The 24,522-nt window shown below is 38.7% G+C and overlaps 5 protein-coding genes across 5 annotated transcripts; 4 read left to right on the forward strand and 1 right to left on the reverse strand.

Annotated features, from left to right (window-relative positions):
• Positions 1 to 15,030: 15,030 nt before the first annotated feature.
• IAQ61_002018 (uncharacterized protein) lies at positions 15,031 to 15,402 on the forward strand (the record flags this gene model as incomplete). The annotated part of the gene is made up of 1 exon (XM_003833836.2): positions 15,031 to 15,402. The coding sequence occupies one exon, from the start codon at positions 15,031 to 15,033 to the stop codon at positions 15,400 to 15,402; it is 372 nt and encodes a 123-aa protein (XP_003833884.2).
• Positions 15,403 to 15,765: 363 nt separating this feature from the next.
• On the reverse strand, positions 15,766 to 17,461 carry IAQ61_002019 (uncharacterized protein). The gene is made up of 4 exons (XM_003833837.2): positions 17,100 to 17,461; positions 16,796 to 17,046; positions 16,671 to 16,741; positions 15,766 to 16,618 (listed from the first exon to the last, which is right to left on the reverse strand). The coding sequence occupies exons 1-4, from the start codon at positions 17,384 to 17,386 to the stop codon at positions 16,061 to 16,063; spliced, it is 1,167 nt and encodes a 388-aa protein (XP_003833885.2). The 5' UTR covers positions 17,387 to 17,461; the 3' UTR covers positions 15,766 to 16,060.
• A 559-nt stretch (positions 17,462 to 18,020) lies between these two features.
• Positions 18,021 to 19,322, forward strand: IAQ61_002020 (uncharacterized protein; the record flags this gene model as incomplete). Its single annotated transcript, XM_003833838.1, has 1 exon — positions 18,021 to 19,322. The coding sequence occupies one exon, from the start codon at positions 18,021 to 18,023 to the stop codon at positions 19,320 to 19,322; it is 1,302 nt and encodes a 433-aa protein (XP_003833886.1).
• Positions 19,323 to 19,917: 595 nt separating this feature from the next.
• On the forward strand, positions 19,918 to 20,550 carry IAQ61_002021 (uncharacterized protein; the record flags this gene model as incomplete). Its single annotated transcript, XM_003833839.1, has 1 exon — positions 19,918 to 20,550. One exon carries the CDS (start codon positions 19,918 to 19,920, stop codon positions 20,548 to 20,550), a length of 633 nt encoding a protein of 210 aa, XP_003833887.1.
• A 671-nt stretch (positions 20,551 to 21,221) lies between these two features.
• IAQ61_002022 (uncharacterized protein) lies at positions 21,222 to 23,920 on the forward strand (the record flags this gene model as incomplete). The annotated part of the gene is made up of 3 exons (XM_003833840.1): positions 21,222 to 21,456; positions 21,595 to 23,549; positions 23,678 to 23,920. 3 exons carry the CDS (start codon positions 21,222 to 21,224, stop codon positions 23,918 to 23,920), a joined length of 2,433 nt encoding a protein of 810 aa, XP_003833888.1.
• Between the last annotated feature and the right edge of the window lie 602 nt (positions 23,921 to 24,522).

Raw genomic sequence — 24,522 nt, forward strand, 5'->3', positions numbered from 1 at the left:
GCTCTATAAAAAGAGATAAAATAATAGAAGGATCTCTATAACTACTAAATAGGATAGTAATTTAGAGACGTAGTATATAAAGAAATTAATACTCTGCTAAAAGCTAGTACCTAGGAGGAGATTAATAGGCTAACTAAGGGAGAGTATCTACTCCTACTTAAATAGGTGTTTACATATAAGCTTAATTAGGATAGTTACCTAATTAAGTGTAAAGTAAGGATAGTAGTAAGAGGAGATCTATAGCTTACTAACTTAATTTATTTAACCTACGCAGCTACCTTAGTAGCTTAAACCTTTAGGACTATAATAGCTATTAGAGCTAAGTTTAACCTTAAGATATATTAATATAACGTTATTAGAGCTTTCCTTAACACCTTAAGGGATTAACACCCTATAGTTATCTATAAGCTACCTAAAGGATATTAAATACCTAGGAAGTGTGTTAAGCTTAAATAAGCTCTATATAGACTAAAAGACTTACTATTATTATAGTATAATAAGCTCTTAACTATACTCTAAGAAAATAAGCTTATTGCTTCTAAAGAGGAGCTATGCCTATTCTTTAATAGAGATTGTAGTATCTTGTTAATATTTTATATAGACAATATCCTATTACTCTATTACTAAAACTACGCAAGCTAAGCTTACAAAGTTATCTAAGCTCTAAAGCAAAGATATACTATAGAAGAAAAGGGACCTATAAGCTAGTTTCTAGGGGTAAGAGTAATCTAGGATAGAAAGAGATAGATAATAACGCTTATTTATAATAAATATATTAATAAGATTACAAAGAAATTTAATCTAGTAGAGATAGGAAAATTCCCTACTACACTACTATTAAGTAAAGATATTAAAAAGAGCACAGGAGAAGCTACTAAAAAAGAGATTAAGGACTATTAGGAGCGCGTTAGATTAATCCTTTATACCTTAATTATAGTGCGCCCTAATATTGCCTATATAGCCTCCTAGCTCTCCTAATACCTTACTAACCTATCTAAATAACACTTTAATACGGTTAATTAAGTAATTATCTATCTATACTAAACTTAATACTAATTAATCTAATATAAGAATAGGGATCCTAATAAGCTTATAATATATAGTAATGCGTTATTTACTAATAATATTAATACTTAGTAATTATTATATAGATACCTAATTACGCTCTTTAGAGGACCTATTATTTAGAAGGTAGCTTAATAAGTAACTATTACTACTTTAACTACTAAGGTAGAGCTCCTTATACTTAAGTAAGTAAGTAAAGAAGTAATAGCGTTAAAATGCTTTTTAACTAAAATACACCTTACTTTAGATACTACCTAGATAATTAATTATAATAATTAATAAACTATTAGGTTAGTAGTAGGTAATAATAAAAGGATTACTACTAAGCTATACTATATAGATATTTAAAATATATAGCTAAGATAAGAGTATATAAAGGGATCTTTCTATATTACCTATCTACCTACTAGTAATATACTAGCTAATAGGCTTACTAAAAACCTAACTATATAATAATTTATAAGGTTTAGGGAGCACCTAAAGTTATATAATAGTAGAGTATATATTATATAGTATTAATTAAAGTAAGGTAGTATATAAGATCTATTAATATATAATATAAGAATAACTAACTATAGCCTACCTCTCTATTATTAACTAGGTAGCTTCCCTAAGGAGCTTTATTACGCGTAAGAAGCGTGCCTTAGAGTTTATAGGGAGCTACCTAGGTTACCCTAACCTAGGATCTATAGGGGGAACCTTAGAGGAACTAGAGTCCTTATCTTTTAATAAGGAGCTCTAGGCGCCCTTAGCTATAGTATTAGCCTTGCGCGTAAGCTTAGTAGTAGTAGTAGCAGCTTTTACTAGCTCCTACTGCTTAGCCTTACTCTCCTTAAGGAGTACTAAGACCCTCTACTTCTTATCCTTAAGAAAGTCTTAGCTCTTACCTACCTACTTCCTTACTAGGAAGGACAGTGTAGAATATTAGGCAAGCTTAGGGCTATTAGTTTATTAGTATAGATCTTATTAAGTATTATAAAGGAAAAATTCTTATATAGATTATATATATTAGGATATAGCTATACCTAAAGAAGCACTACTAGTACTAAGTCCCCCTACTAGAAGAGTTATAGTATTTACTATTAGACTTATTAAAGAGTATAGAGTATAGATAATTTAGATAAGTTTTAGTATAATAAATACTAGGCTCTTTATAATAGGAGGATCTTAGGGTCTCCTTAGGAGCTAGAGAGGGAGTAGGAGTAGAAGTAGGGATATAGGGCGGGGTCTAGGGAGGAGTAGAAGCTAGAGTTAGAGCTAGAGTAGTAAGAGCTAGAGTAGGAGCGCCCTTTCTTAGCTTCTTAATCTTAATAGTAGTAGTAGTAGCTACACGCTTAGCTATTATACGCTCTATAATAGCCTTACGCTTAGTAGTAGCACGCTCTTCTTTAGTAGTAGTAGCTTTAGTAACTATAGCTTTAGCTATATAGGAGGTAATAAGGGTAGTATAAGTAAAGTAAGCGTAAGTAGTAGTTTTTAACTTTAACTAAGATATAGGTTAGTAAGGATATAAGTATAGTATAGATCTTTAAGGTTATATAATCTTATAATTTAAGCTATAGTAAAGATTATAGTTAGGTAGATAGAGTTATAGAGCTTAGTCTAGATAATATCTATACGTGTAAGCGTAGGCTAAATAAGGAAGGCGCGCTAGTTAGTATCTAAAGGGTAAGCTAATTTAACCCTTTAGATATATAACGCTCTAATTAGCTATACTACCTACTAACTATAAGCGTAACTATAATAATAAAAGATCTACCTATACCTAGGGGGTGTGTTATAGGAGGGATATTAACTAGATTATAGAGTATCTTAATCTAATTAATCCTAATTAATACCCCTATATAACCTACTATCTAATTAACTACTAGCTTACTACTAAGTGCCTAATAAAAAGTAGGAGCTCTAGTAAGGAAGGTTTACTAATTATTTACCTTCTAGTAAGGGTAGCTAAAGCTCTATATATATAAGTACGATCGTAGTAGATATAATCTAATAATCTATCTCCTAAATTATTCCTAACCTTAGTAATCTAAATTTCTATAGTTTCTAATCTTAAATAAGTAATATAGCTTGCTTATTATCAACTAATAGATAGTATATTAGGGCATCTAGGAGTTTAGAAATAGTATAGCAAGCCTAGATAAGGTAGGAAGTAGCATATAACGCGGCTATATATTCTACCTTATAGGTGCTTTTAGCTATATAGCTCTATCTCTTAGAGGACTAGGAGATAATAGAGCTATTAATCTTTAGGATATAGCTAGAGAAGGATTTGCTAGTGTCTAGGTTAGATATATATAAGGCATCTAAATATATTATTATTATAGCTAGGTTTTAGTATATTAGATAGATAGTAATATTAACGTAATAGTTAGATATTGCCTAGATATATTATAATACCTAAAACGCTAATTTTAAGTGTAACTCTAAAGGATTTGTATTATAGGAGCTAAGAAGCCTGATAGTGTATACTAGATCTAGTTAACTTATAACTACTATAAAGTTAATAGAACTAATAATAGATTAGAACTTCTTCTACCTATCCTTATTAACTAGGATATCTAATAGAGTTTATAGTAGGAATAAACTTAGGTTAATAGGCGTATATTAACTATTACAGTCTACTATATTATATTACTAAAGCACTACTTTAATATATATCCTCTAATAAAGTCAGATACTTTAACTATTTAGATAAATATCTATTTCTAAACCTATAAGCATCTTAGGTTTGCCTATATTGCAAAATTAAAATCTAGCAGTAGTAAGGGTAAGTATAGACTAAATCTATGCATTTATTCTAGCTATAAGGATATTATTTATATAGATCCCTAATACTAGGTACTCTAAAATAAATATATAAGGGTTAAAGTTAGATTATACAAAGCCCTAATTCTTTAGCTATTCTAATAGTACTGTATACTATTCTCTACTAGATTGCTTAAGACTATATAGAGTTTTATAGAGATAAAGTGTAGCTTTATCTAGGACTTAGAGTCCTAGTAGTGGTTAGTAATAGATCTTGTATTTAAGATACCTATTTAGGTAGGTAGCGTTAAAATTAACCTAGCAAAGTTTCTAGCTATAAATAATAGAGAGTAGTAGTAGGATACAAAGGCTATTATATCTAACTACTAGTAAATATATATTATTATAGTTAAATCCTAGCCTCTATAAAAATCCTTATACTACTAGTCTAGCTTTTCTCTTAATAATTTTACCTAACTTATTTTACTTTGTATTAAATACCTACCTAGTGCCTATAAGCTTTATACCTTAAGGTATCTAGTAGGGTAGCGTAATCTCCTATATACTATTATCTTTATAGTTAGTAATTTCCTTATCTATAGCTAGCTACTATAAGAGAGTAAATAATAGGCTAACTACCTCTATATATATTTATAGGGTATTAACTATATACTATAATATAGTAAATACTATAGAGAAGATAGATATATTAGCTATAGTATCCTTATTTAGGGTAGTTAAGAATACGCCTACTATTATATTATAGCCTTAGTATTGTAATAGCTTTTTAGTCTAGCAGCTAATACGTGTGATTGCTATTAGGGTTTATAGTAATATATCCTAAGGCTATAGGTTCTTCTAACTCTTATAGTTAATATTCTTCCTAGGGCAAGGTATAGTAGGGCTACCTATCTGTGTCTTATATTATAGTAGTGTAGAGATGTGTTCTAGAGTACTAAGAAGGTTATTAAATATATTAGTTACTCTTAATCTTAAACTTAGAGTTTAGGGAGTAGTTAAAATATTATCCTATCCCCCTATTATCTTATTAAGAATTTTAATAGGAGGTAATATAGATAGTAATTCCTTTAGCTATAGTACTATAATATTTTTATTCTAGAAGGGATATTCCCTAGCACTATAAATCCTATTCTTTAGGATAGGGTAGAAGTTCTAAGGCTTTAGAATAAATAGGGTAAATAACACGTCCTATAACTCTATAATAACAGCGCGCTCTAGTATATAGAGATGGCTTGTCTAAGTACTTTAGCTATACCTAATAAAGATATATTACTTAGCATAGTATAGGAGCTTTATACTAGGTTTTTAGGCCTCTATAGGAATATATATATAAGCTTAGATACTAAATAGATATAGGCGTTAAATAGAGGGCCTCTTCTTAAAGAGCTATTTATATAGGGAGCAAAGTAGCTTATCTATAGAATATAGCGCAATATTTTTAATAAAGTTTACTAGGACTATAGCTTTAGCCTATAGGAATAAAAGGTTATCTAAAGGGATTATAGTTCTAGCAATTTAGAAAATAGAGTAATTAAATTGCTTAGGAATTCTATTTATCTTATAGTAATATAGTAGCACTAGCTAATAAATAATTCTAAGGTATTTAAAAAACTTCTATATATCTTAGCTAATATATTCCCCTCTATTATCTAATTTAAACCTCTTAATAACTAATAATTATAAGTTAGAGCCTTTAGGTTAGAATTAGGTATTAGTATAGGTAATAAAGTCCTTAATAGCTTATAGGGTATCTACCTTAAGCTTTAGGAAATAAATCTATAAATATCTTATATAGTTATCTATAAAGGAGATATAGTACTAGAAACTACTAATACTTTTAGTAGGTATCTTCCTAGATAAGTTAGAATAAATAAGTTTAAGTAGCTTAATAATTAAGGATTCTCTAGAAGATAGCACTTAATATACAGATTTAGATTATTAGTATATTATATATAAAAAGTTTTCTAGTTAAGGTAGTACTAATTTACTATTAGTAAACACCTATAATAGGTTTAGTATATTTAGATATCCTATAGCCTTATAGAATTCCTAATATAACCTAAATTATATATCCTTTACCTTTATTACTACTACTATCCCTATTATCTATATTATAAATATATAACCGTGTATTAGAGATTAGGAGGTAGATGTTAGTAAAGGGCTTAGTGCTATATAGGAAGTTACTATTAAAGGCTTAATATAGAAGGATATGCTTATAAGTAGCGTATTTATAGGTAGATATAGTAGAGCTTCTATCTATATTTAAATAAGACTATTAATATATCTAGCCTATAGTATATATATGCTATATTATAATAGGTAGAGGTTATTCTTTTTAGTATAGAGCTTAAAATCTAGGTAGCAAATATATATCTATAAGAATAGCTAAGTACTAAAAAGTTTAGTGCTATAAAGCGTGTTTATTAGTTTAGCTACCTTAGTAGATCTATTAGGGAGTCTATATTGCAATCTAACTATCCTGCTACCTTATATAGGTAATTTAATACTGCTAGTAATAGTAATTATGCCTATTCTAGAAATAAGGAATATAAAGTTATCTATACTACCTAATATATACTTTAAGGCACTAGTGTTAAATAGCTATATAGGTAGGTTAGTAATAGTTAGTTTTTTAATAGTAGTATAAGTACTTACTAATTTTCTTAGGCGTTTACTATTTATATTTATTATTAATAGTAGGGATAATAGTTAGGACTTTATAAGATTAACGTAATAAATAGTATAGCTAATAACTATAGTTAAGCTATTATTATCTAAATTATTAGTATTGTTAGTAGTAGTATTATATGCCTTCTATTATTTAGAGGGCTAGGATATCTTATCCTTAGTCTAGGCCTTCTCCTTATACTTCTTAAGAGTAGTATATATAGGGTAAAGGTAACCTATATAGGGTAAGTTATATTTCTAGCACTAAGTATATATTAACTTAGTAGTATTAGTATCTAGTAGCTTACTTAATAAGTATAATAGCCTTTTATATACTAATTATCTAGCTACGTATATAGCTAAAGAGTTAATATCTAGGGAGTGCTTTTCTAAGATATCTAGGATCTTAGGTTTAATATCCTAGAATATAGTAATATTCCTAGTAAAGAGGTTATCTATAACATTATCTATTATCTTAGGTAAGGTAGCAAGAAAGAAGGAACCTTTAACTTAATTAGATTTAAATATAGCCTATATAGCTATAGCTACTAGTTAGGTAGATATAGTATATTACTTTACTATATATATCTATTATTAATAAAACTTATTAAGATAGATTCTAAGGTTATCTTTATTATAGTAGTAAAGGTTTATTAATAACTAAAAGAGTAAGATAGATATATTACCTATATCTGTGAAGGGCTTGGGCTTATGCCTAAGCCTAGGTCTAACACAAGATGGACTAAGTCTAACACCACTACTAAGTGAACACACTAGACACCTATAAAAAGGCGTAGAGGGCTTACCTCTCCTTTAAGATACTAAATACTATTATTAACGCTTATTATATTCTTCCCTTAAGGCTAGTCTATAATATTTTAGTATCTTCTTCTAAATATACTATAATAGTAATAAGAGATAGACGCGCTAGATGCTTAGAATAACTAGGTGCAACCTAATACAGTAGAAAGGCTAATACAATAGGTCTATAGATTAATAGAATAATAGGCTTAAGACTCTGCTATAATAGCTATACTATGTTAATAGAACAAGGAAATACGCAATTAGATTCTATCCTAACCCTCCTCTAAGCCCGCTAGGTTTAATAATATACTACCTCTACCCTCTCCTACCTTACGCTATAAACCTTTCCTAGTTAGCTTGCTATATAATAGCACTAAGGCAAACTTCTCCTCCTAGTAAATAACTATAGAGTTTAAACTGCGTGTAGACAAGGTCTTTATTAGGGATAAAGAGGTAAGGTTTATATATATTTAGTCCTAGTTATTGCCTATAGTCTAGCGCGCTATAGTACTATACTTTAAGGATAGTGCACGTAAGCGTTAGGATATAAGTAGGTTTCTTAACTACCTAGTATTCTATTATAGCAACTATTATAGGTAGGAGCGCGCCTAAGTTACATTAGAACACTTATATTAGGGCTAAAATTAGCCTTTTATAGAGTTCTTTATAAATTTTGTGCAGCTCCTTATATAGTTAGGAGGTTTATACTAGGACAATAAATAGAAGCTTTTATAACTTTAGCAATCTCTTAATAGTTATATGCGCTTAGTTTCCCTTAATAGGGGAGTCTCTAGGATAAACTATAACACAGCTATAGAGGAATATAAGATAATTGCAGTAGATATTAAAATAGCCTCTCTAGAACTAGGCTTCCTTTAGGCTAGTAAGTCTAAGGAACCCTAGTAGAAGTCTAACCTAGATTAGGACAGCAATATAAATATAGTAGAAGTAGCAGCCTTATTAAGTGCACTTACTAAACTATTAATATTACGTCCTAACTAGATCCTATAGGACCTGTTTAATGTATAGAAACTAGTGAAGGTCTACACCTAGTATAGATAGGGCAGTTATTTTATGCGTGCATGCCCTAATACCCTATTACTGCAACTAGTAGGTGTTAAGACAGTTACAGCATTAGTAGGTGGCACTAATTTAGGAAACTAGCCGCCCCTAACCTTAGGCTAAGTTAGGGGTATAAGGAGGATACTATAATAGAGGAATTATTAATAGTAGAGGCTATTAAGTGTCCCCTAGATATTAAGGCTAGGTTAAATAATCCTCCTTTCTTTATTCCCCTCCTCCTAGGTAGAGTAGAGAACGTGCAAGCAATAGTTAATTTAGGGTGCTAGTGTTTTAGTGTAGTTAAGGAAAAGTTAGTAAGATAGATTAGTAGAAACTTTATTAATATTCCCCCGCGACCCTTATAATATACCTAGGGAATTACTAAGGGTACAAGAATTTTATAGTTAGTAGTATTAGACTATAATTTAGATAGTTAGCGGTCTTAGCTTTTAGCTTATATAGTACCTAGTCTCTCCTATTAACTAATACTAGGCAGACTATAGCTATACAGAGAGGGCGTTGTTATAGATATTCTATAAGGCGAGTTAATAATTAGGAAGGTAGGAAATATAGTAGTATAAGAGAGCAGGAGACGCCTATATCCTACCTATATCTCTACTATCTTAGGTTTAGTTATAGCAGGGTTGCTAAATTAAGGATCCTAATAGGAAGATATATAGGTATAAATTTTTGCAATAAATATACTAGATATTTTATAGGTAATATATAACTTACGCCTAATAAAATATCTAGGAAGTGTTAATAAGGGAGGTCCTATTAACATATATACTATCTATATTATAGGTAACACAGTTCCCTATAAACCTAAGCATAAAACTAGAAAGATAAAGTTGCTACTAGAACTGCAAGAATTTAAGGACCTGTTTAACAAAGAGTTAGTAAATAGTTTGCTACCTTATTAAGGTAGTATAGATTACTATATTTAGTTAACAACTCTTCTAGATAGAACCTAGCCTAACCCCCTATAGGGTCCCCTATACCCTATATCGCGTAACTAATTGCTAGAACTAAGAATATAACTTACTAGATTAATAGACAAGGGCTAGATCTAAGCAAGCTCTTCTATAGCTAGAGCTCTAGTATTACTAGTAAAGAAGCTATTAGGCAGTTAGCGCCTTTATATAGATTACTAGATACTTAATAGCATAATAATATTAGACTAATACCTACTACTACTTATTAAGGAAACTTTATATATACTATCTAGCGTAAATTAGTTTATAAAAGTAGATATTTACGCTGCCTTTTATAAAGTTAGAATAGTAGAAGGTTATAAGTCCTTAATAGCTTTCCACACCTAGTTTAGGTTATATAAATAGTTAGTATATCTATTTAGTCTTAGTAGTGCGCTATCTACTTTCTAATAATATATTAATACCGCGCTTATAGAGTTACTTAGATTATATATAATAGCCTACCTTAATAATATCCTAATTTATTTAGGAGGAGACTAGTTTAACTATATAGAAAAAGTAAAGCGTATACTTATATTATTAAAAGAAGTAGGACTACACCTAGACTTAGAGAAGTGTGCGTTCTATATTAAGGAGGTACACTACCTAGGCTATATTATTAAGGTAGGCAAATTACTTAGACCTAACCCTAAAAAGCTTAGGGTAGTATAGGAATAGGAATCCCCTAGGAATATAAGAGAGGTAAGGAGTTTTCTAGGTTTTACTAACTTCTACTATAATTTTATCGCGTAGTTTTCTAAAGTAGCAGCGCCTTTAAACTAACTAACTAGGAAGGACACCTAATTCTAATAGGGAGAGGAAGAATAGAGTGTATTTAATACACTAAAAAAGGCATTTATATCTAGACTAGTACTAGCGTAATAGGACCTAGCTAAGGAAATGTTATTAGAAGTAGACTATTTAGGATGCGCTCTTAGGGGTTGCTTATTATAAAAAGTTAGGGGCGTCTAGCGCCTAGTTACTTACTACTCTATAGTACTAATACTAGACAGATAAAACTACACTATATATAATAAGGAATTGCTAGCTATTATTAAGTGTCTTAAAAGTTAGTTAGCAGAGCTATAGAGCATTTATAAGCTATTTACAATATTTATAGACTATAAAAACCTAGAGTACTTTACTAGCCTCTAAAGCTTAAGTAAGTAATAGTACTACTAGGCAGAGGAACTTTTAAAATACTAGTACATCCTATAGTATAGACCTAGCTATCTTGCAGGATAACCTAATACCTTAAGCAGGCAACTATAAGATTTAAACTCCTCTAAAGCAACACTATAGTTAGTAATGCGCCCTAAATTAATCTAGGTTACAGTGTTAGAAGTAGAGGAGGCGTCTAAGTTACTAAAGGGCGCTAGCCTCTTTGCTAACCTGCACATGTAGATACTATAGGACAAAGCAGTATTAGAAGATAAGATATACTAAGTGCGTCTTAATATAGTCTAGAAAGGCGCTAGGTCTTTCCTAGTTCTAGCTAATATAAAGTAATAGATTAGGGACTATATAATTAGCGTATATAGCACTTTGCTTTAAAGGGGCGTTATTTAGTTACTAATATAGGAACCCCTTATAACTACTATTATATAGCAAGCACATAAATTAGGTTTAGTAGGATATCTAGAAAAGAATATAATATTTTAAATACTGCGCTGTAACTATTATTAAGATAGAATATTAGGAGACATTGCGTAGTATATCTAGAACTACTATTATTATAGTGCTTATATCTCCTAAAAGCGCTAATAGGGTCTATTATAACCTATACTAGTTACGTTATAATACTAGTCCTAAATATCTATAGACTTTATAGTTAACCTACCTATAAAAGATAATAGCAAACCTTAGTTCCTATTAGTTATTACTAATAGATTATCTAAATATATTTAGCTTAAAGTAATAGTCTCTATAGTAGCTAATTATTATGTAAGGATCTTTTAGGATAACTAGTAGTAGTTCTAGGGCTTTCTATCCTCTATTATTACTAACTAAGGCTCTAACTAGTTAGGATCTTTCTAGATAACGTTGTGCTAGATAATAAAGATAAACTAGTTACTATCTACTACATACCACCCTTAGATAGACAGCAGGACAGAGCAGGTAAACTAAGAAGTGCAGGCAGTACTGCGTATAATAGTATGCTTTAAGCAGACTAACTAGCCTAACTACCTACTAACCTGCTAACTTATACTTAATAACAGGGACTCTAGTATAACTAGTGTTAGCCTAAATCTTCTTTTAAATAGGTATACTATAGACACTCTATAAAAGTAAATATTACTACTAGTAAAGCCTAAGAATCCTTATAGAGAGGCTATAGCGTTCTTGTTGCACCTATAAAGGAGTATAGAGCTAGCGTAAGCTACTATTGCGTTCTAATAGTAATAATAATAGGAAGTAATAAACTAGTCCTAATACCTAGCTAAAAAGTTCCTAAAAGGTAATATAGTTTAGTTTATAATACGTAATATAAAGATAAACTAGCTAAGTAAAAAGTTTAACTAGCTATAGGTAAAGTATAAAGTAATAGAAGTCCCTACTCTACTTATAGTAGTATTAGACTTACTAGGGAACTTGTATAAGACTATGCATATAGATCTGCTAGAGAGAGCTGCTAATAATCTACTACTAAGCTAGAAGCTTTAGGACTTATAACTAGGCCCTATAGTTACTCTAGAAAATAAAGATATAATACTAGATAAATAGGAAGTAGAAGAGATCCTTTATATAAAGAATATAAGAGGAAAAGGGAAGTATTAAGTCCTAGTAAAATAAAAGGGGTATATTAATCTAATATAGCACCTGCTAGAGGTAGTGCAGGATACTAAGGCTCTAGATAGGTTTAAGGAATAGTATAGGGATATTACGTATAATAATAGCCTAATATGTATAAAAGCTAGGAAGTAAGTATAGAAGAAAACTAGAATAATAACTTAGACCTTTATTATAATTAAGAAGTAGAAAGGTATTAGAGATGTCTTTTATTTATCCTTATAGCACTCTAAGCAAGTGCCCTACTACTAAAGTTTTATAATATAGCTAATAATTAAGTAGTAGTATCTATACTATTACTATCTATAACTAACCCCCTCTTAGCCCCCCCTAGACTATTATTTATATTATTCTAACGCCTCTATATCTCTTAGTAATAGCAGTGCCGCTTACGCGTAGTATAGGTAGGGGAGGACTTAGTTAATAAGTATAAGCAATAGTAGTAGTAGTAGTAGAAGGAGGGTAGTGCTTTAATAGTTTACTAATATATAGTACCCTAGGCCTAAAGAAAGCAAATATTAGAATATATATAAAGGGAATAAAGGAAAATTAATACTAATAATAAGAGTCTTAATACTACAGGTAGTGCGCTTAGCAGCGCTCTTAAGCCTATTAATATAAAGGTTAGTTTAGGCCTAGGTCTTGTTTATACGCTAGTTAATACGCTAGAAAGTAACACTAGTAGTAGTAGTAAGCTATATAACGTTATTATTGCTATAACTACTATATAAAGGCGTAATAGTAGACTAAAGGGGGAATACTAGAGCACTAGTAGTAGATAGAATAATAGCACTAAGCTAATACTAATTATAGGCGCGCAAGTAGGTAGTAGGGGTAAGTAGAGTAATAGTATTATTAGTTTAAGCCCTTAATATAAGATCCTTAAAATAATAATAAAGCTAGTAGAACTATAGTATAAACTAGTAGTAAGTGCCTTTAGTAGGTTTTCCTATAAAGGTTCTAAGGGTCCCTCTCTTTATAATATAGAGGCAATCCTCCTAGTAACTATAATAAAACTAAAGCTAGTTATAGAGGGCTTAGCAGACGTTAGGATTATTAGTAAGTATAGCCTCTAACCTAGTGCAGGTCTTATAACTACAATAATAAGACTTGCATAAACGCCCTAGAGATAGTTAGAACTTGCTATAAAGAAAATATAAATTAAGGGGAACTTACTACTACCTTCCTAATAGTTACACTTACTAAAGAGATAAAGCTAGTTAATATACTAATTATAGGGAAGCAGCTTTATAAAGCTACTATTATATTCCTTATTATCTAAGTTACTAGAAATAATAAAGCTGCTAAGTAGCTATATTTAGGGAGGCGTGTGCTAAGCAAAAGTTAGTATAGGAAATATAGGGAGAACACTAGAAGTACGCACCTTATCTTAGTAGGCCTAGTATAGGGTCTAACTACCTCTTAGTAGATCCCTACTACTAGCACTAGTAGTAGTAGATAAGGACATGTTAAAGGCTAAATAGGCAGGATTAATATAGAAAAGGTAGAAAGAGGGCTAATTAGTAGGGGGAAATCTATTAGGTAATATAGTAAGTTAGGAAATTTATAGTAGGGTAGGATAGCTATATTAGAACTTTTATAGTAGGGTGCTAAAATAAGTATATAGACGCTACACGCGCGTACTACTTAATATATAGGCCTGTTATAAATTAGGAAGGAATATAAAGATATAATAATAAAACTAAAAAATATAGTAATAAAGCCTAATACTAATTATAGAGGACAAAGACATAACCCTAGACCCCTAGAAAGATAACTTTATAATAGTCTATAGGGAAGGTTAGGGGTATATAAAGGGCTTAGGCTTATACCTAAGCCTAGGTCTAATATAAGATAGACTAAGTCTAACACCACTACTAAGCGAACACACTAGATACCTATAAAAAGGCGTGGAGGGCTTACCTCTCCTTTAAGATACTAAATACTATTATTAACGCTTATTGCATTCTTCCCTTAAGGCTAGTCTATAACAATATCTCTATTAAACCTATTTATAAAATATTTCTATACTTATAGAGAGGTATTATAGCTAGTAACACTTATTATTAAATTATTATAAATAGAGGATAGAAGTATTACTAATACTTTATTATTAGCCTTATCCTATTCCTTAGCTTCTAAAGGAAGTAGTAGTCTTAACTTCTTCCCTAATAGGATAGGCTAGATACCTACGTATCTAAATACTATAGTCTAGGCTAACCTCTATTCTAGGTAGTTCTTACCCTAGGAACCTAGCTTAGGTAATAAAGAAGGGTCTAGGTAAAAGTTAAATGTAGGTTTAGTAGCTATAGTGTGCCTAGGGGGTAATAAGAGTATAGACTATAGGAGAGGGGTTATTAGAGGAAGCTCTAGGTATAGGATAGCTATAACCTCTAGTAAAGCTAATCCTAAAGAGCTAGAGTGTGTAGGTAATAAGCTAAATAGGTTTAGGTAAGAAGCTATATTAGTAGTATAGTATTATAGTAATATAGTAGCTAAAGTAGTAGAAGCTAATAAAGAGTAATTAATATAAGTAGGTACTAGTAAATAAAGCTAATTATACTAGCAGATAAGCTAGGCTTATAACCTAATATAATAAGAAAGTATTAATTAAAGAATCTATAGACAAGAAGCTAAGGTGGCTAGATATAGATATCCCTACTAGTCCTAAATAGGTGTCTCCCAGACAACCCGGGATAGGGGAGTCGCCAATGGTGGTAGGCAGTCACCACCTCATCAGGGTAAGCACCATGGCTGATACAAGGTAAGCACTATGGATATAGAAATAACATGTAGGACTGCGTCCATGTGTGTACCAACCGAGCAGTTAGATGCAGCGGCGCAGCTTTTCCGCGACAAGCCTGAACAATTTGAACCCTTTCGACCTTCTGCAATGAAAAGAGCTATGGGATTAGAGGATTATTTCCGTCGATTCAAGTTTGTGGGTCTACGCTTGTTCTTCATCCTTATGTCCTCACGAGCCCATGATATACCCTGCAAGCCAGAAAATATCGAGTACAGCCAGAGGGGTTTGCCATATCCTAAATTCCATATCTACGCACAAAGCCTTCTGGACACAAAAAAAATTGTAGATCTTAACGTCCATATCGATGGTATGAATCTTACACTGGAGTGGGGCAATGAGAACCTTAATCTTGAAGGCACTGTTAATGCTGATTGGGGTCGCTGGAAGGCAGACCTTATACTTGGCGGACATGCTGCTGAAGACGAGATGCCTAATCGGTGTACGCCCCATGATGTCTGAACTGAGATTTGGGATAGCATGGTAAATGATGAGGCAAAGAAGATGCGACAAGGTTTTGGAAACGCGGCCGCAAGGATCCAGGGCTGAAAAAGCGAGACGATTGTTAGTGTTGCAGAGGAGCCTCCTGTATTGCGCGCTGGAGTTCGAGACGACACCATCAAGGCTTATTCTTCTAAACTCTGTTCCCTCGTTCAGGATACTGGATCCGGATTGTCAGGGGTCTTGATGGTGATCAGACTAGAGAAAATAGAGGTTTCCGTTCGCGCAGCTGTCAGATGGGCGAACACTGGCGAATGCCCGCTGTTGTACGTTTTTTTCTCTGGAATTCGAATACTGTTCGTCCTATGGAAGTCTATTATGTTTGGTTAAGTGGGCTGACAGTGATGATGCTGTTGTGACGGGTGAAGGAAGTTGTGTGGGCGGGTTGACACGTGATTGATTGTATACGCATGTTTCCTTTATACGGCTCTCCTTCTTTTTCTCCGGCGCCACCGTACACGCTTCGTTCACAATGGCTTTCGTCTTGCCGCTTTTATTCAAATGGCCCAGCTCACACGAAGGATCGGTATGATCTTCGACAGTTTGTCTCTACATCTTTAGGCCATCTGCTTTCATTTAACGAATCTCTTTACTAGCTAAGAAGCAGATGGGACTTAGATCATATTAGATCCATCGATGCTGAGAAAGGATCACGGTCCTTCTGCACGATATCAACCGCACTACTAACCTCAATAAAATCCTCCAACTCCTCACTCGTCGTCTTCAGCTTCTCCTTCACAGCAGTGACACCCTCAGTCCCTACAATATGTCTCGCAGGTGGGTTATCATGCCCCCCAATGGCAGTAAGCGCATGTACCGTCTCAGCAATCAACGAGCTCTTCAACGCCGTAGGCAGTGGCGCATACAATGATGTCACCGTATCGGAACTCAACAGATCACCCATTGTGTTTTCAGCAACATTTGCATCAGGAGTCGAGGACACGCTATCCGGAGACTTTGCGTCAAAGTTGGGATGAAGACTGGGGTTTTCGATGCGTTCTAATTTGTCGAGGAGGCCGGAGAAGATTTCGCGGGCGAGGGGAGCGGGATTTTCTTCTTGGAGGTATTCGGTCATTGGGGGGACGGAGGTGATGCGGTTGGTGAGCACGTTGACTTCCATATTTGCTTGGACAATGGATACTTTTATGTTGAAGGGAGCGATTTCGTAGGCGAGGCTCTGGAATTGTGTCAGTGATGTGTAGCAATAGAAAGAGGATGGGAGTGTGTACATCGCAATAGCCTTCTATGGCCCATTGCGAAGAGCAGTACATTCCTAGACCAGGTGTACCGAGATGGCCAGCTTTCCAAAATTAGCCCAAGCGAGACAATGGTTTCCTGGCAAAGTGTCACTTACTGATGCCTGTGATTACTATGATGTGGCCGTTCTTTCTCTCCCTCATGATTGGCAATACCGATTTGATGATGTTGACATTGGCGAAGAAGTTGATTTCAAAGATCTCATTCACCAGACTTATTGTTCGGCTGCTTTGAGCCAATTCTTCGACAGCGCCGATGACAGCTTCACTTGCAGCACATAGCAGAACATCGACGCGCCCAAAGGCTTCAATGGCTTCTGCAACAGCTGCCTGACATTGACCAACAACTCTATTCAAGCTCAGCATTTTGACAAGAAAATCCTACATGTTCGCTTTATTCACCTTCGATCCAGTCCAACAACGCGCAACCGCTCGCGCCATCGATCTGTTTTCTTTACATCTTCAAGAAACGCTCGAAAATCATCGGTTTGGCCTTCTCTTTTCTCGAACTCGGCTGGCACAACACCTGCTACCACGTAGTCACCATGTTCAAGCACTTGTCTTGCTAATGCAATCGCTATGGGCGACACCCCCCTCGTGATGAACCAGACGCGTGGTGCATTGTGGGGTGGAAAGTGGGGGGACCGCGGGCGCGGTGGCTTGGACGACGACGGTGCACTGCTTGTCATGTTGCAATACTCAAAGTATGAATCTACATTGCGCGATTCGTCCAATGCAACTTATAAGGAGCCCTCGGATCATCAAAGACGCATCGACGCGCGCAGCCAGGCTGGGGGACGGTGTTGCAATTGCCTAACTCCGTTGGCAATGCGCTAACCAAAAGCAGGCTAGCCAATATCAAATATGATTGTGAGTGTTCACTATCACCACCATTTCACCATCGGCACGAGCATCAAAAATCGTGAAATGTTGTCTTATCGACACAAAAGAATTCTTGGAACCTCTCTATATACATAGGTATGTGTGATCAAGCTGTTTTCAATCTCCCTCTGTCTACACTCTTATTCTAAATTTACTTTGAGGACACCACACTCTCTCTCCACTTACCGGCATTCTCCCATTTCGCTCAGTCGTCACATCTTAATTATGATATGCGAGTCTTCCAGCCACCTGCTTTACTCCCAGCCCCCGATTTCCATCCCACAATCGACCGCATGAATATTTCGTTCTTCGTCCCATCCTCCCTGTCTCATACCCTCCCATCTCATCCTCAACCACACGATCATACAATCTTCACAACTATCAGACTGCATCTTTTCCAACACTTCTACTCCAAACAATCAGTCAATTAGCCAATCAATCATGAGATTTTCGAGCACCCATCCCGCCCTCGCTAATATAGATTGGGATCAGGTCCACCAGGCTCAAGCTTGGCTGAGTCGCATCATCTGTGGTGACACCACGCACCGCGACGAGCTCCCTAGCTATTTCAGAAAACTCAGTCTTGACGAAGTATCTCAATTTGTCGAACTCAAGCGGCTTCAGGAGCTCGGTGCCATCAATCGGGGCCGCTGGATCAAGAAACAGAATTTGCTGCCTGGCGGTATTCGGAAGCGTGGGCCTGATTCTCGCTCTCATAGCAAGACCTACAACCAGCCTCTCACCATGGATCAGTATCAGCGTCATTCTATTCACCTCATTTCAAGGCTGCTCAATGCTCGCACCAATGCATCACCTTTCACCCTCGTCCTTGATGACCTCAACCAACGCGCCATGCCGCTCACTGGTGAGCTTGTTCGTCGTGCTCTGTCACGCAACGTCAACGTTGTCGTAATTGCCTTTGAGTCCTCTCGCTTCCACCCCGCTGTTCATCACATCTCTGCCCACACCAACATCTCCGGTGACGAGATCCTCAAAGAGCTGAAGCACATCATGGGCAAAGGCCGCGAGAGCCTTGTTATTATCGACTCCCTCTACGACCTTCTCAACAACAAGGGCATTGACATGGGTGAGCTGTTCAACCTCGTCGTCCACAAGTTTGCCTCGAACCTCGTCGGCATCTACCACCAGGACATGATCGCGTCGCAAGATGCCAACACTGCATATGCGGCCCAGCCTCTCAAGCTGTTCGAATACATGGCCACCGCCATCCTCACTTGCAAGTCCTTCGCCCACGTCCTCGCCGCCAAGGCAGCTCGTGAGCGCAGCTTGGCTGAGCCTACACACGGCCTCCTCCAAGGTGCTGAAGGTGTTGTCGAGTCCCTCGACGCCAATGACGTCCGTGGCATCGTCTTCGAAGCTGAGTTCCGCCGCCCATCTGGTAGAACTGAGAGCGAGACCTACTTCTTGCGTACCGCTCGCATATCCGACTATAACAACCCCACTTACGCACTGCCTCATGGTATCATCAAGCAGGAATTCGTCACACTCCTCGACATGGTCCCAACCTACAACAACCAGAACATTCTCGGCAAGGTCAGGGCAGCCGCTGATGAGATTGAGTCTACCTTCAACCTCGCTCTTACCGAGAAGCAGAAGCAAGCCCGTGAGGGAGTTGTCCTTCCTTACTTTGATGCTCAGAAGGGTGAGGGAGGTGAGGGAGGTCGCATCTTGTATGACATGGGTGAGGAGGATGACTTTGATGAGGAAGAGGATGAGATCTGAACACCGGGAATGCTCTCAACAAACGACTTGAACGACGAAATACGACACGGATAGATGGCGTTGGTGGCTCTCTTGATGGAATGGTCAGGAGATACCCTGCGTAGGCTTTACCATGAGACATACACCAAAGCGTCAGTGGAGGATGACAAGGTTATATTCTTGTTCTTGTTCATATCAGGCTTGCCTATACATAGTTGAGGCAATGATCGATGGACACTACGATGGATATACGGTACTGCAACACGAAAATACCGTATAGATGGCAAATACCAAAAAACGCACAGCTGCCCCTTTCAATGACTTGAACTTTGAACTGAACTTGGTATCAAAGCAAAATACTAGTTGTGGTAAAGAGGCATCTCGAATTACTGGCTATGCTTTCACTGATTGCTGTTCTGCTTGCTGCCTGGGGGGTCACACTGGACGGTTTTCCACACCCGCCCAAGCCTTCCTAGCTAGGCAGTTTGGGCTCTCAACACTACCGGCCCGCCTTAGCTCCAATGAATCCCCAACTCTTGTACCTTAACATCCTCTTGCCGCCAAATCTTCCCCACTCCACTTACGGCTTCACCTTCACACACTGCAAACCCCACAAATGTCAGACAACGGCCGACCACGCGATGATCGCGCCCGCGACCACCGTCGAGAGCCCCGCGATCGAGCCGGCACACCCAGCGACAGGCGCAACCGCTCCCGCAGTCCACGACGAGACCGCGGTGCGCCGCGTCGCGAAAACAACACACGATACCGCTCACGTTCGCCCTTCCACCGTGATGAAGGAGGCCGAGCTGATAGAGGCCGAGGAAGCGGCGGCGGCGGTGGCGCACGAGGCCGCGACGACCGATACTCCACCCGCGCACCTTACCCCGACCGCGACCGCAACCGCGCGCGCTCCCCTCCCAAAGGCCCACGGGGCGCCAACGCTGTGCCCCTTTCCCGCACTTCTGACAAGCTGCCCTCTGGCCCTCGTGGCGATGTCTTCAAAAAGGAAGATTCGCCCTCAGATACGGAAATGAAGGAGGAGCGGCAGAAGCCCGAGGGCGTGGACGATGACGACTGGGAGATGATGTGTACGATGGGTTTTGGCGGGTTCAAGAGCACCAAGAACACAAAGGTGCCTGGAAACGACAAGAACTTTGGGGTCAGGAAGGATAAGAAGATGGAGGCCCGACAGTACATGAATAGGCAGGGTGGCTTCAACAGGCCGCTCAGTCCGAGCCGGGGATGAGCGAGTGGAAGTATTAAGGGTCTTTGGGCCATTCTTACTATGAGCTACGTTAGTACGGCTGGCTGCTGCTGCGGGATGTTGTTGGGGACAAAGAGGCTTGATCAACGCTGGGAGGCGCTCCGCTGGCTGGCGACTCAACTGGCCAAGTGGATGAGAAACCGATATGTCATAACGAATGAGGTTGTTTCAGCTTTTTTGCACGGGACGTTGCTTTCGAGCGACTGTGGAGCATATGGTATGGCACCTCACAACTATATATGTTACCATTTCCACTCACACGTTCGACAATCAGGCATCGACGGAATAGAAGAAAGGGGAAGTGCCGGATCGGAAGAATTGAAGGCTCAAGATATGAGCATCATAAGACTCTTTTATCTGTACAAATTGAGAACAAACTATAAATAATAATAATTTGGCTCATGGTCCTATGTTGATCCCGTAATATTGATACTTTGATTGTCCTCTGCTAAAAGCCAATCCGATTTACAGGTCTTGAGCAATTACATGTCATTCTCCTGGGTTTGTTGTTGCTGTTAATATTGTTGTGAAACAGCGTACTTTGCATCGCTCGTACGCAGCCAATCGGCATCCAGACAGACCGCGGAAGCACCGTGTCATGTTGGACACATATTCCCATCCCACGCCCGCTCACATTCCACACGCTGTCCACGATGAAGCTCGATCATGGGCACGGAGCCCTTTGGAAAGGCCTGGGATGTCTTCTCGCCCTCCAGTTGCCCCTTGTAAACGCGCAGGTCGCTGAGATTGAAAAGGCGACGAACGCCAGTTTGCTATGGGGACCCTACAGACCGAACTTGTACTTTGGAGTTCGACCTAGGATTCCGAAGAGTTTGATGGGTGGGCTGATGTGGTCGAGGGTGGATGATTATGATTCGGCGCAGCGCAGTAAGTTTGGACTGTTCAACTCTATTTGGGAGAGGGTCGTGGTGGGGGACGACGGCCGGGGTGAAGGAGCTACTTTGTTGGCACAATAACTACACTTGCAGGATACAAGAAACTAATTCAAAAATCTGACGATTTCAGCTTTCCGACATGAATGTGAACAGCATGAGCTGGATGGCTATGGCTGGGATGAGTACGATGTGCGCAGTGGTGGACGCCAGACGATCCACGACCCAGCGAATCGGATAGACATCACTACCGAGTTTATCAAGTTTCCTGGTGGTGAACATGGAGGGAGTTGGGGAGCTAGGATCAGGGGTACGTTGCGAGAGGATGCGGATCCTCAGCAGCGGACAACGGTCTTTTGGTACAATACGCTTGAGGGTGTTGGCATGTTGGATGCAGGCACAGCAGCTGAGGGCGAACTTGGCGTCTCGGGCGACGTCTTCATCAAGGGCGAGACGCCTGATTTGGGCACATTCGAGGTCAAGGTCACAGAGGGCCAAGGCCGTCACCCGCATAGCGGCCACCCAAGTGAGCATGACAAACCACTTGATCTGACACTGGTGCACAGTGGATCCGTCCCCGAGAATGTCTTGTGGCAGACGAAAGCCTTGATCTTCAAGCATATAAAGGGACAGATCGATCAGCTTGTTCTCAAGTACGACGAGAATGACCCGCCTCCGCCAGCCCAAGTCTACACCATCCAGCATCAGCCTAGTACTGGAAACATGCACGTGGTGCAGAAGGTCTTTGAAGGCCCATTCGAGTTCGACATCATCTTCTCGTCTGGTTCTGCGCCTACCAAGATCACTTCCGAGGACTTGACAGAACAGATTGGATCTGTCACTTCGACCTTTTCTTCACGCTTCACTGAGATCTTTGAGCCTCAGCCTCCTTTTATCAAGGAGCGCTACGAGGAGTTCTCCAAGTCACTTTTCTCCAACTTGATTGGAGGTATCGGATACTTCTACGGAGACTCTGCTGTGGATCGCTCCTACGACCCGGCCTACGAAGAGGATGACGAGGGCTTTTGGCAAGATGCTGCTGAGGCGCGGAGCAGGAATCAACCCGTTATGGAAGGCCCGTCTGAGCTATTCACGAGCATCCCATCAAGATCTTTCTTTCCGAGAGGCTTCTTGTGGGACGAGGGCTTCCATTTGTTGCCCGTTCTGGACTGGGATGCTGATCTTACGCTCAACATCATCAAGAGCTGGTACAATCTCATGGATGAGGATGGCTGGATCGCCCGCGAGCAGATCCTCGGTGATGAGGCTCGCAGCAAGGTGCCAGAGGAGTTCCAAGTGCAATACCCGCACTACGCCAATCCACCCACGCTGTTCATGGTCATCACCTCCTTCCTTGACAAGTTCGACGCTGTCAAGGCCGATACGACAAATGCCAAGTTGATTGCGGAGAAGTCCTATTCCATGCAGCTTGCGAACCGCGAAGCGGCATTGCAGTACCTCCGCACACTATACCCTCTATTCAAACGCCAATACTTCTGGTTCCGTAAGACGCAAGCCGGCGACCTCAAGAGTTACGATCGTGAGGCGTTTTCCTCAAAAGAAGGCTACCGCTGGCGCGGACGCACACCCCAACACATTCTAACATCCGGTCTCGACGACTACCCTCGCCCACAGCCACCCCACCCAGGTGAGCTGCACGTTGATCTCATCAGCTGGATGGGCATGATGACCCGCGCCCTAAAGCGCATCGCAGTCTACCTCGACGAAGAGGAAGACGCCGCAGAGTTTGCAAAGTACGATGAAGCCATTACCCGTAACATTGATGATTTACACTGGTCTGAGAAGGAGAAGACATACTGCGATGCCAGCATTGATGACTACGAAGAACACGTTTTCGTCTGCCACAAGGGGTATATCTCCCTCTTCCCCTTCTTGACAGGCCTATTGGACAAGGATAGTAAGAAATTGGGTGCCGTGTTGGACTTGATCGAGGACGAGGACGAGCTTTGGAGTCCGTATGGATTGAGGAGTTTGAGCAAGAGTGATGAGCTTTATCACACAGGAGAGGACTATTGGAGGGGTCCTGTGTGGATGCCGATTAATTATCTGGCAGTCTCGCAACTTTTGGTACGTCTCTTCTTTTTCCCTTTAACAACGACTTCCATGGCCCTTCAGTCCTTCTCACTCTTCTCTCCCTTTCCCCCCCAAAAAAATGTGTCATGGCTGCCTGCATTTCCTGACCGTTACCCAAATAGAAACTAGCCCAGGCTCCAGGACCTTACCAATCCCGCGCCCAGAACATGTACACGGAGCTCCGCAAGAATCTGGTAAACACGGTGTATGAAAGCTGGAAGGAGACGGGGTTTGCGTGGGAGCAATACAATCCCGAGACGGGCAAAGGTCAGCGGACGCAGCATTTTACGGGGTGGACGAGCTTGGTGGTGAAGATTATGGCGATGCCGGATTTGGGTGGCGAGAGGGTGAGGGATGAGTTGTAGATTTTTGGGCGTGGAGGATGGAGGGAAATGGGCTGGTTTCTTTTGGAGATGGCGGGGATGAATGGGAGTGCTAAATGGGATGAGGTGTGCGTGTGTAGCGCCGGGTAAGTGTAGCATAGTTCTGTCAGCATAGAGGAGAAGGCGAGAATATCAGAATATAGTGATTGCATATATTAAATGAAAGCGTCATTACTTGTACATTGTACTTGACCCAGCTTAGGTACCCAAGCAACCCCATTCCACCATCCCAATCCCACCACCATCACCACCACCAGCACAAACAAACAAACCCACTCATCCAACCCCCCAAAGAAAATTTCTCCTTGCCACTCCTACCACCCCTTCTCTTAAAAAAAAATCCCCCCCAAAACTCCACCCTCTTCCTTCCTAAACCAGACGTGCCCCCCCGCCCCCGGCATCTAATCCCGTATACATACATACAGTAACCTCCCAACTCGTGGTCCCCCCACCACACCCCTGCACCCCACCAACCCCCATCAGGAAGCCGACAAGACAAACCACCCAGCACCACCAAGACACGCAACCAACACAACACAAGCCGGCACCCAAACGCGTTGCACAGATTGCAGGTGCGGGGCCGG

Source organism: Plenodomus lingam, assembly GCF_022343315.1.
Source record: "Plenodomus lingam strain CAN1 chromosome Unknown contig_13, whole genome shotgun sequence".
Classification (NCBI taxonomy): domain Eukaryota; kingdom Fungi; phylum Ascomycota; class Dothideomycetes; order Pleosporales; family Leptosphaeriaceae; genus Plenodomus; species Plenodomus lingam.